The sequence below is a fragment of the Pecten maximus genome, chromosome 14 (genome assembly GCF_902652985.1).
Source record: "Pecten maximus chromosome 14, xPecMax1.1, whole genome shotgun sequence".
Classification (NCBI taxonomy): domain Eukaryota; kingdom Metazoa; phylum Mollusca; class Bivalvia; order Pectinida; family Pectinidae; genus Pecten; species Pecten maximus.
The window spans coordinates 1,265,841-1,279,590 of NC_047028.1; the positions used below are offsets into that span (position 1 = coordinate 1,265,841).

At 37.6% G+C, this 13,750-nt stretch overlaps 2 protein-coding genes across 2 annotated transcripts in view; both read right to left on the bottom strand.

Moving 5' to 3' along the window:
- The window catches only part of LOC117342383 (LHFPL tetraspan subfamily member 6 protein-like), a 44,062-nt gene extending 34,968 nt beyond the window's left edge, over positions 1-9,094 (bottom strand). Inside the window, exon 1 of the mRNA XM_033904534.1 lies at positions 8,101-9,094. Within this exon, the coding sequence (XP_033760425.1) occupies positions 8,101-8,479 (379 nt within the window). The 5' untranslated portion in view covers positions 8,480-9,094. The remainder of the gene's footprint in view (positions 1-8,100) is intronic.
- A 1,562-nt stretch (positions 9,095-10,656) lies between these two features.
- The window catches only part of LOC117342586 (monocarboxylate transporter 12-like), a 32,140-nt gene continuing 29,046 nt past the window's right edge, over positions 10,657-13,750 (bottom strand). The window contains exon 6 of the mRNA XM_033904780.1: positions 10,657-11,312. Within this exon, the coding sequence (XP_033760671.1) occupies positions 11,194-11,312 (119 nt within the window). The 3' untranslated portion in view covers positions 10,657-11,193. The remainder of the gene's footprint in view (positions 11,313-13,750) is intronic.

The window sequence follows — 13,750 nt, forward strand, 5'->3', positions numbered from 1 at the left end:
GTTTTTACTTGCTACACGACCTGCTATTTTATACCGTGTGGCTCGGCGGATCTCATGTCGCAGAATATCGCCGTGTATTTAAATGTTTTGTTGTGGAAACATAAATATTTAACAAGTGATATCAGCACAATGGGGAAAGTTTTTAGCTACATATATCGCTTCTATTGTAGTATTTACCTTCGCGTCGAGACAAATACAAGGATTGCCTTTACAAAACAGCACGGTTTTGTGTGAAGGAAGACCTCACAATGGCTGTACCTTGTGGTATTCATCCGCGCAAGGCTACCACTAAACACCAATTATATCAACATTCAATAAAACAGGTTATCATCAATCATCCACAACTCTCGTCATTTCCCACTTGTAGTAAGGCATTATGGCCTTCAAAAGAAGGAATTCATTTCAGCAAATAGAGCAGAACCCGACCTAAGTCGCTATACGTTGTAAAACACACCTTTGCTGCACAGCAAAGTAAACCATGACTTGGCAGGTTACGTATAAATGAGGACACAACATACCTCTCACGCCCTCCCAACGATAAACCCGACTTGTCATCATACAGAACAGTTTTGATGACGTCATTATAATTAATACAAAAGTATCTCCTACGTCAGAATAATGGCGTCTCTTTAATATAAAATGATGCGACAGCAGTTGACACCGATTCCAGTTTAATTTCGTTGATTTTATCTCGTCAATTTATTTCCGTAAACTTTTCAACTTATTGGATCAAAGTACATACACGCTATTACTTGTTCCATCATACACGTCACATAGTATATATACTCTTACTTGTTCTAGTAAGAGTATATATACTATGTGACGTGTATGATGGAACAAGTAAGAGTATATATACTATGTAGTGTGTATGATAGAACAAGTAAGAGTATATATACTATGTAGTGTGTATGTTAGAACAAGTAAGAGTATATATACTATGTAGTGTGTATGATAGAACAAGTAAGAGTATATATACTATGTAGTGTGTATGATAGAACAAGTAAGAGTATATATACTATGTAGTGTGTATGATAGAACAAGTAAGAGTATATATACTATGTAGTGTGTATGATAGAACAAGTAAGAGTATATATACTATGTAGTGTGTATGATAGAACAAGTAAGAGTATATATAGTGTGTAGTGTGTATGATAGAACAAGTAAGAGTATATATACTATGTGACGTGTATGATGGAACAAGTAAGAGTATATTATATGTAGTGTGTATGATAGAACAAGTAAGAGTATATATACTATGTAGTGTGTATGATAGAACAAGTAAGAGTATATATACTATGTAGTGTATGATAGAACAAGTAAGAGTATATATACTATGTAGTGTATGATAGAACAAGTAAGAGTATATTCTATGTAGTGTGTATGATAGAACAAGTAAGAGTATATTCTATGTAGCGTGTATGATAGAACAAGTAAGAGTATATATTCTATGTAGTGTGTATGATAGAACAAGTAAGAGTATATTCTATGTAGTGTATGATAGAACAAGTAAGAGTATATATACTATGTAGTGTGTATGATAGAACAAGTAAGAGTATATATACTATGTAGTGTGTATGATAGAACAAGTAAGAGTATATATACTATGTAGTGTGTATGATAGAACAAGTAAGAGTATATATAGTGTGTAGTGTGTATGATAGAACAAGTAAGAGTATATATACTATGTAGTGTATGATAGAACAAGTAAGAGTATATATACTATGTAGTGTGTATGATAGAACAAGTAAGAGTATATATAGTGTGTAGTGTGTATGATAGAACAAGTAAGAGTATATTCTATGTAGTGTGTATAATAGAACAAGTAAGAGTATATATACTATGTAGTGTGTATGATAGAACAAGTAAGAGTATATATACTATGTAGTGTGTATAATAGAACAAGTAAGAGTATATATACTATGTAGTGTGTATAATAGAACAAGTAAGAGTATATATACTATGTAGTGTGTATGATACAACAAGTAATAGTACATGTATATATGCTATGTAGTGTGTATGATAGAACAAGTAAGAGTATATATACTATGTAGTGTGTATGATAGAACAAGTAAGAGTATATATACTATGTAGTGTGTATGATAGAACAAGTAAGAGTATATATACTATGTAGTGTGTATGATAGAACAAGTAAGAGTATATTCTATGTAGTGTGTATAATAGAACAAGTAAGAGTATATATACTATGTAGTGTGTATAATAGAACAAGTAAGAGTATATTCTATGTAGTGTGTATGATAGAACAAGTAAGAGTATATATTCTATGTAGTGTGTATGATTGAACAAGTAAGAGTATATATACTATGTAGTGTGTATGATAGAACAAGTAAGAGTATATTCTATGTAGTGTGTATGATAGAACAAGTAAGAGTATATACTGTGTAGTGTGTATGATAGAACAAGTAAGAGTATATTCTATGTAGTGTATGATAGAACAAGTAAGAGTATATATACTGTGTAGTGTATGATAGAACAAGTAAGAGTATATTCTATGTAGTGTATGATAGAACAAGTAAGAGTATATTCTATGTAGTGTATGATAGAACAAGTAAGAGTATATATACTATGTTGTGTGTATGATAGAACAAGTAAGAGTATATATACTATGTAGTGTGTATGATAGAACAAGTAAGAGTATATATACTATGTAGTGTGTATGATAGAACAAGTAAGAGTATATATACTATGTAGTGTGTATGATAGAACAAGTAAGAGTATATATACTATGTAGTGTATGATAGAACAAGTAAGAGTATATATACTATGTAGTGTGTATGATAGAACAAGTAAGAGTATATATACTATGTAGTGTGTATGATAGAACAAGTAAGAGTATATATACTATGTAGTGTGTATGATAGAACAAGTAAGAGTATATATACTATGTAGTGTGTATGATAGAACAAGTAAGAGTATATATACTATGTAGTGTATGATAGAACAAGTAAGAGTATATATACTATGTAGTGTATGATAGAACAAGTAAGAGTATATATACTATGTAGTGTGTATGATAGAACAAGTAAGAGTATATATACTATGTAGTGTGTATGATAGAACAAGTAAGAGTATATATACTATGTAGTGTGTATGATAGAACAAGTAAGAGTATATATAGTGTGTAGTGTGTATGATAGAACAAGTAAGAGTATATATACTATGTAGTGTGTATGATAGAACAAGTAAGAGTATATATACTATGTAGTGTATGATAGAACAACTCTTACTAGTACTCTTACTTGTTCTATCATACACGCTACAAAATCATCATTGATGCTTGTAACACCATTTTATAGAACAATAACAATCCATTTGTTATAAGTTTCACGATACAACATAACAATAATACTCTATCATATCTGTTACATATATATATATATATATATACTTGTCTGTACTGTCGTTATTACTACTTGACACATATATATATATTCTAATTACGATCAGACAACAAGTTCTTCCTACATTTATTAGTGTTAAAGGTTTTCCTAAATTACGAACAGTACAAGGTCTGAAATCTCGGTTGTACAATAGAAAACTGTCGTGTATTGTGGCCGAGTTAAAAAGTCCGTCATCGGTTCATTTAACCAGAATAAAAGGGTCATAATTTGACACTTGACATTTCACAAAAACGGCTAATAAAATGACAAACGACAATCATTGCATTATTAACAGATGAAAATACAGTGTGTCCCTTGAACTGCGTGTGTTATGTACGTGTATACACAGTCCTATATACAAGATATCGGTAAAATATCAGATTATAAAAACATTTGTTTTGGTATCAGATAAACAGTGTAATCTTATGTCTATCAACACCCTAACATTTACATACAGCCGCTAGGGGCTAGATCTCCACCCATGATGTCCTTTTGTCTTTCTGTCAGGCAAGTCGTAAAATAGCTTAAAATGAAAGATTTTCTAGGTCAATTATCATACATCCGGTTGATAAGACATCTCGACCTTTTAAATCCTAGTCAGGTATTGAGGATTATCGATACCTAGGCAGGATCGAGTTTATCTATTACCTAATACGCCCCTAACACTTGTCTAATACTATGTATGTGTTTTGCTACATGATTCTGCGCTGTAACACTTCCGGTTGAGAAGTTTGGTCGGTTGTAACTTTTGAGGATTATAAAAAAGTATTATCTTCCAGAATTAGTTACCGCATATCGAAGTTGATACGATCATGTAAAGTTGGAATTTGACAGTGAAAGTGTGCGGATTCTAGCATTTTAGTTTTTGGCAATAATAATAATATACAACATTTCTCTTATATAATATTTATATGTTGATCATTTTAGTTTTTGGCAATAAAAATAATATACAACATTTATATGTTGATCACAACAAGAATTGAAAATGAAGGTCCTACACAGCCTCGCTGTCCGCTACATCCCGTACTACAGCCTTGTTTGAGAGGACACGTCATTCGGTCTCGGTATGAAGACAGAGAGGGCGATGTTACTACCATAACAAAAGACAAAGGGAACAGAAAGAGACAGGGGAATCAATTCTGTCACCAACTCGGGTCGTTCTGGTGTGCGGTTTCACAGTTGGCCCGTTAGTTGTCGAGAGAGAGCACGGCGTGCTCTTTTGATTTAGTTCGATATGTCCCCGTGATTGGTAATGATGCCATTTTAATTCGATTTCTGGAGAAGAGATGACTCAGTGCCATCATATCCGTGCGGCCTGCTGTAACGGCCGGACTGGTGAATACTCTAGGATGAATGAACTCTTACAATAAACGGAAAAGTTGAATTCAATTCAACTTTATTGCATTTTAATCCAAATAGAACACATGATGGATCGAACTGCAAACAATGTAACCAAATGGACAAATAACTATAATATATCAGGGATGTATAGTAGACATCATAGAATATACATACATTATATAGATTCAACATATACTTCAGCACATTTTAAGCCTACCTTCCTCAGTTCAAAAGACTTTTTAATTAAGAGGTTAATATCGCGCAAAGCTGTTGTTCGTTAGATTTCAATAGCATACAAATGTATATAGATTTTGTTTATCGGTGAGAATTGAATGTCTTTTATATTTTTTCAAAAAACTCTCACAACAAAATTTCCAGATCTGTTTATGTTTACGGCTCGACTTACAATACACACATGCATGATTTTAATTTTCGGTATAACTGACCATGAAGTCAAACATCACTATCATTTCCCAAGATTCTATTAACGAAGGGAGTTTTTATCTTTGTTTCTTAACTTGAACCTAAAATCGCGAACATGCTTAAATCACATCGCGAATAAATTGTTTGAAGCATGGAGTCATTTTAAATGACTTTAATTGTAGATTGAACAATGGACATTAATCAATACAAAACAATCACAAAAATCCTAGTCTATAAATCTGTCCCCGTCAGCCAGTCTCACTATCGCCATCTGAATCAGACTCCCATAAATAAGTGTTCGATAAGGCACACGGGGAAATCACAGCAACAGTAAAATACGGTACATGTACCTATAGGCCTTAGGGCTTTTGGTAATACAAAGCTTAAACTTGAAAACATACGGGTTTGTATGACTGAACCGCTCCTACGTTAGTATGACGAACTTTTGCATCAGTTCGTTAGACAAATGAAGATCGAGTGCACGTGTTTCGGCTTAAGATATTTTCACCAATAAAATACAAACTTGATTACAAGTTGGAGATACCGGTATTTTTTATCATTGGACCATACTCTCCACAGGAGAGGAAAGGTCAGGGGGAACCAGCTGGCCTATATACATGTAACACGCGACGACGGCCTGACAGACCCCTAACGTCACACAAAGGTCGGAGTAACACCAGAATTGTTTATGGAATGTATAAACATGCCACGTGAATTATTTTTACACGGACAGTAGGGTGTAAAAATCTAAAATCTACCGTCGACTTTAGATATCAGTCTATCATACCGTATAGTGAGATGTAGCTTGCGGAAATACTAATCGGTTCCCTAAAACTTTAAGGAAACGATTGATGTTTCGTTAAAATGTCTCTGTAATATGAAAGTGCCGAGAGAATGTTATCCTGTTATATTGTCTATTTTGTGATAGTTTTCCTATGACCAATATGGGCCGCCAAATATTTGACCGGACGTCGAGGTGCTTTCTTGCTATCTCTGGTCATGAACAAGCTTGAAAATCCTAACTTTAAATACTCATTGTCATCTATATTCTACAGGGGTGAGAAACTCTCCTCCCTGGACCATCCCTCCGGAAAACCAATCTAAATTACAGCATAAACTGTCCTCCTGAGTTCCCGGTGTCTCCCGTCAGAGAATCCAGTGTCCCCCGTCAGAGATTCCGCTATCCCCCGTCTGAGATCATGGTGTCCCCCGTCAGAGGTTCTGGTGTCTCTCGTAATAGATTCCGGTATCCCCGTTAGGGATTATAGGTCACCAATCAGAGATTCCAGTGTTCCACGTCAGAGATTACGGTATCCCTAATCAGAGATTCCGGTATCCCCCGTCAGAGATTCTGTGTTACCCATCAGTATTCGGTATCCCCCGTCAGAGATTCCGGTACCCCCCGTCAGAGATTCCGGTATCCCCCGTCAGAGATTCCGCTACATGTGTGTAACCTTTAGACGTATATCGGATCAGATACCCAATCGATTTGACCAGACTGACCGCACGAACACGTGTCTGGTAACGTCTTTCTACACAATGAAATCGACTGACCGCCCTCAGTGGCCCTCATCGTCAGAAAAAAAGCAAACACCTTGGATATAGACTTGTCTCTTAGGCGTCAGGTGGACACAGTACCCTATGGTAGAGTACTCTATGTCCTCCCCGTCCAGATGTATCCCAGGGTATTAACGATAGCCCGCGTTACTGATGGAGTAAATACCACGATATAGGGACATTGGACCAAATAATACGATAATTCCAACCACCTGGCTAATGATACCAACGATTATGTTATAAAATTAAGTAAAACCCAGCTGGTGTTAATAGAGAAAATGTATCATTATTACGTCTTAGAATGAGGGTGTGGAAACCTTTCTCAATTGAACGAATGGCACGGACGCCATTCTTGTCTTATCAACAAGAGTTAATAATATAAACAATATAAATGTTATCATTACTTCTCCGTGATATAGATTTGTTGGATGTGATGAGGCCGTGTACCCGAATAATCTCGGCTGGTTGTACACGGAAGCCAGGAACACAGTCAGCTGTCGTAATCAGTGATATTCCGGGGAAAGCCAGACTAATTGATAAACATAATCATTTCTCAGATAAGTTATCATAATTTGATATCCGGTAGTCGTGTTGACATTATGGGAAAACCATCTTGTTTAAAGCAGTGAAGTGGATCTAATTAGCAGATTGGCATGACGTAAAGTTGAATCTTCGCTGTTAGTCCTTACATAACGTAGCTGAACGTACAGTTTATTAATAATCTCTTATAGTGTAATCTAACCAACCTGACGTTAGGTACTGCTGGGTGTCGTAGTTTAACTTCTACATAAATTGCAAAACAATTTGGTTCTTTAGTTTTCTTTAACATAATGATTCGAACAAATGTAAACATGTACTTTCATTATTCGTGTTTGACCCTAGTTAAATCATTTTAATGTAGTTTACCATACAATCCCCGTTTTGTGTAAGCCTAAGCTTGCTGTATCCTCTGTGACGACAGTGACTCCGATACTTATTACATCATAGCTGTCACTATCACGAACGTACACACTACAACTACCCCACCGCAACCCAATCCAAACCAACTCCCGTCATAAGATTTACACGCGCACAGTTGCAATACTCCGACCCCCGGGCTATGGGACGTCCTTATTTACACGCGCACAGTTGTCATACCCCGACCCCCGGGCTATGGAAAGTCATTTCCTACACACATAATTGCAATATCCCGACACCCGGGCTATGTGACGTCATTACATACTGTACACACACACAGTAGCAATACCCCGACCCCCGGGCTATGGGACGTCATTTCCTACACACATAGTTACAATATCCCGACCCTAGCTTATGTGTCGTCATTACATACACACACAGTTGCAATACCCTGACCCCCGGGCTGTGGGACGTCATTACTTACCCGCACACAGCTGTAGTATCCCGGCCACCCGGGCTATGGTCGGTGACACAATTCCCTGGATACACACGGCAAGTATAGCGGTGAGAGACACCAGCATGGCCAGTCCACATCCAACTCCGATTGTCAGGGTCCCGATTTGCCAGGACAGACTGGGAATGTCTTCGAACGTGGAGTAACGTCCGCACTGTTCTACCATTACCAGGGATCCGAACTCGTTCATCCGGGGGTAGTTACATCTCCGGAAAACTCCGAAGTACACTGGTGTCTCCCCCATATACCCCCGTAACCAGAAGGGCATGTAAAACCCCACACTCCCCGCCAGGGCAGCTAATAGGGAGGAGAAGGCCCAGAAAACGCCCACACCGGACAGACCAGCCATCCTCGTTACGGACGTAACAATAAAGAAGGTTCGTCCGTAACGACAATTACATCTATAGGAAGTTTTCACTCAAACATGAAAATGTTATACCAGAAATCGTGATTTGTCGATGTCGAGAAGATTGATTCCTAATCTGTGTATACACACGTTACCTATATAATCCTCGGCTGTCTCCGATCACATTGTAGGGGGGTCCCTACCCTTTATAGCATGGCCTTCCACTGATTTAGGGTTTAACGAATTATCTCCCAAATAAATACTGACGTTTCACACATACCGATGACATCCACTACACAGCGGTTTACGTTGTAAAATATTCCATATCGATGATCTGTATAAACTAACTATTGGTGTAAATCCTCTCCCACATGTATGTCATCTACAGAGAACCTGTCAGTGGAGCAGTAATCCCGACATCGCTAAACAACGGTATCAAGACGGAAGACAAAGGCAGTCCAACCACCTAGGAGTGAGGAACATCAGTCTCCCAGGCTACAGCCGTCACGGTCGCTAGTCGTGCGGGGTACAGACCACGCGCTCTGTTTACATACTAGTTCTCACAGCTAGGCCATGAATGAAGTCTCCTTACAACTCTCACATGCTTACTCAATACGACTTGTGACTGATCACTCAAGCGTAGAGAGTTCAGGGCGGGTCAGAGGTCATGTCAAAAGACAGGTCATTGGGCGTTTGTTGATGAAGCGTAAATCTTGGTTTACAGGCTCGTAAAATCCACCAGGGACCTGGTAAAATCGACTGACATTTATTTATATACATAGAAAATACATATTTCATACGAGCAAACAATCTTAAAATTCCAAACGCTTTTTTTTAACAAGACAAAGGACGAGGTATGTATCCGTTTGTTCCCCATGCTGTAAGTAAGTACGAGTTACGTCCCTTGAAGTTGATAATGTATAAATCTAACTTACATTTTAGGTATGGGGATTGGTAAGGTTGAGTCGAGTTGGTGGCTCGTCAGAAAGATTTCATGTCAAAAATAGAGAACAGCCAACATGTCATAAAACATGTAAACAAATGGAAATATGGACTTTGTAGAGACGATTTTATTTGGAAATATGGACTTTGTAGAGACGATTTTATTTGGAATATATTTTTATTCGATGTAAAATATCTCATTTGGAATTGTATTCAGTTAGAGACGTGTATAAATGTACAATTTTTCATTTGACTGGGTACTAATTCTTTCCACGTAATAAATGTTCGCGCAAACTACACGTTTGTAATCAGCATTCCGATAAGCTTTAATAATTAACATAGGTTAAGAATTTTTGACCAATCAGGTTGTCTCTTTTATCTGGCCCTGGGAATATTGGTATGTTCTCACTACTTTCTCTGTTGTTAAGTGTCTTTCTAAATCTGCTTTCCATTTTGTTTTAATCTTTACTTTTTATACCGCCTTTTAACATGTTTATTTTAGATTTAACCCACAGCTTATATTTTTTGAAATACACGTTTTCATTGACGTCGACATTAACTACATTACACATGGTCGCCGCCATATTGACTCCATCAGACATCTCTTATTGTGTGCTCCGACCTGTAGGTACAGTGTAACCATTTCACTCGGGTTCTTGTCGCGTTCTTTCTTAGTTCGCGTCGGGTACTGTTCGCACTTGATCAGTACAATGTAACAGGCTGGAGTGTCTCGTGAAATGTCGTGGTGTCACCCTCCATAACTTCGCCGTAGCTGGTCCCAAGACCTTGTCGAGAAAGGAGGGGGAACCACCATCTGACAACATCTAACAGTCACCCCGGACTAACGTTACTAACTTTGAGTAGCGGCTATAACCGAAATCGTGACTTTAAATCAGCGACATGAAAACGACCATGTTATTGTCCTACTGATACATTTATCATACATGTACGTATTTGTCTGACTGTTTACTCGTGTGATTTTCTGATAGGTTCAATTAGAAAATACTGTATATTCGTATATTGTATGTCTACTTGACGAGTGACGACTGATTTGATTTGAACATATGTTTTTGTTGAAACAAATGGATCGGGCACAAAATATAACAACTTAAAAAAAGTCCTCTCCACAAATATATATTACAGAAAATGTGATAACGACACAAAATAATTACATTAATTTATAAAGAAAGAAAAGCAAATAGTTGGCAGGGAAAAAAAGAGAGATGTAGAGATATCAGGGAGAGAAAATGAAAATTGCTACTTTTACCAATAATACGAGATTAAAGGTTTATGAATAATGTCCACAATATATATATATAAAGCAAAAATAATTAGACGACTATTACTAGCATCCACGGAAAAGCCCTTTATCCGACTGTGATGACCCAATCAGCATCGTTAAATGACTTAACACCAGGAACCACTCTACATGTAAGTCAAACAATGATATGTTTGTTGCATTACGAAACAAGCTGTGGTTTGATCAACAAATGATGATCAATGAAATGCTTGTATCAACGCCTAATCCTGATCAGTAAAATGAGTAAAATGTTTGTAGCACCGTCTAATCCTTATCAGTAAAATGTTTGTAGCACCGTCTAATCCTTATCAGTAAAATGTTTGTAGCACCGTCTAATTCTGATCAGTAAAATGTTTGTACACATTCACAGCCTAATCCTGATCAGTAAAATGAGTAAAATGTTTGTAGCACCGTCTAATCCTTATCAGTAAAATGTTTGTAGCACCGTCTAATCCTGATCAGTAAAATGTTTGTATCACAGCCTAATCCTGATCAGTAAAGCTTCAACGATAAGTAACCCTGATCCAAACGCAGCCACACTTGTTCCAAGGGTAACTGCACCAACCCAGGATCCCGTGACGTCACGAATCACGCCTGTAACACAGAGACAACAATAAACATAAAATTCTATATTTCCATTCCGGGGGGTCATCAATATTTGTTTAATAACTGAAACAAACATAATTCCTAATTCCGATGAAAACATACCGGCCAGGAACGGGCTGATTAGTAGCGCTAATGAGGCAATGAACGCAGCAAATCCCCAAGCACTGGACAGTTTTTCAACCCCGAATTTGTCAGCGAGGACGGCAACTTGAATTCCTGTATATCCTCCGGTAAAAACTCCAAGAAATATGGCGACTAAACACAATCCAGTGAACGTGGTCACGTGAGGCACAACGAACCCGACCATGGCAAACACTGTTAGGTTCATCTGATACATCGTTTGACGTCTGACGAAGCCAAAATCGGCTAACCAACCAAAGAATACTCGACCAATAAGATCAGTTGCCCCAAGAACGGACACCACTATGGCCCCTTGCTCGTCACTGATACCCTTTTCATTCGCAATTGATGGCAAAACATTGTACAGCAAAAACTGGCCCATAACTCCTGTAAATAAAGCAAATACAAACACTAGGTAAGTTGGATTCTTCAGTAAATTCCAGTCTAGCACTGATTTCGTCTTTGCATTGCCGTCTTCCTCCGATATACTGACAGGCGTATGTCCGTTATAAGTCTGTTTATTAGTGGGTACCAATCCAGAACCATGGAGCGAAGGGAACGATTCTAAACTGACAAATAAAAAATCCTTTGTAAGTTTATTTGACGATGAAGTGTTGCTTTGCTGCCTGGAACACATTGTGACAGACACTGTTCTTTGTCTGGCGTCTCTGATTCGGTTAGGGGCCATACACGGCAATGATAATGTGGATAAATGATTACTAGTTTCATTTAGTTCTGCCTCGATTTTTTTCCTATGAATAAACTGAGCTGGAATTAGTGATACCTGACTATACAATGTAGCTCCCATTTTTTCACCGGAATCGTTGTCTTTCTTTACTATACATGTAGCTTCGCTTACATGGCCGATTAGTTTGAAATCTGAATAATTTTTGTTTTCGATTAACGGTTGACTTGTATCTTTGTCGGTCGGCCTGAGTTTATCCTCCCTCGTCCTTCTATCAGTTTTACGCTCGGCTCTGTTGAATAATCTCCAGTAAGATGGCGGCCGGAAAAGTGAACAAAATACACACGTGTGAAACATGAAACCCCCAACAAGGAGTAGACACCCTCCAAGTCCGTAATAGTTTATGAGAACCCTAATGATGGAAGGGAGAGCAAATGACCCAGCTCCTGCACCGGCAGCGGAAAGTCCATTAGCAAGCGCGCGCCACTTTCGGAAATGGAATCCCTGGAAAGTAATGGACGGCGACAGACACAAACCAAAGCCGACTCCTGTAAACAAAAAAATAACGTTGTAAGTGTACTGCACGTCTAATGCGCGTGTACGATTGGGTAATGTACCAGTGATACCCTTAATCAATTTCATAAATCGCTTCATTTTGAAATAATACGGAATTAGCTTACATGTATAGGACAGTCGTCTCCGATCTAACAATTGTTTCTGTTCTTGACGATTATCCTAGACCTGGTACTACATATGTATTATGGAAATGGATTGAACAACGGTCATTTCTTATACAGATATACATATGTATATTAGTTCTCTCCAACAATCGGTATAAAATATTGCAACATGCACTGTAAAGTCTTTATTTGTAATATGCCAAATTTGGAAATCTGAAGCATGATATATAGCGTATTAAATATGAGTTATACAGTTGGAAGTTGGCACCTAATCCTGTATACTCACCGGACATAACTCCATAGGTAACGTAAAATGCGGGCACTGACTGGACAAATGATGTACTAACTAGACCAATGGTAGCCAAGAACCCGCCAATGAACACCACCAGTCTGTGTGAGTACCGCTCACTGAGGGCATTCGCCACGGGACCTGTAATGTAAAGCCACACCAAAACCACAATTGTGAGATATGTAATGTTGTTTCTTTTACAATCTAACATTAAAAATAAAGTGTGTGATTTTTTCGTAAACAACGAAGATTGCTGTCGACGGTGTAAAACCCCGCTTTCACTGTCTATCAAAGAGGATGACAACGTTTTAGACAATGCGGACTAGTGCCGTTGGCGAACCGCCGGCAGTAAATAAGGTCAGCAGACACAATGTTATAATACAGTTTCCGAAAATTCATCCAATGTACGTGGTGGGTATGGTGTGATATTTTATCTAATGTACGTGACAAGTAAGGTGAGATATTATATATAATGTACGTGACAAGTAAGGTGTGATATTATATATAATGTACGTGACAAGTAAGATGAGAAGAATGTTCAACTGTTTACACATAGCAGTGACATTTGATGACATTTGGATAGAGAGAAAAATGGATATTGGCCTCAAAACATACATGTAGGTATGAATTAAGTTGCCCATCAAAAAACATA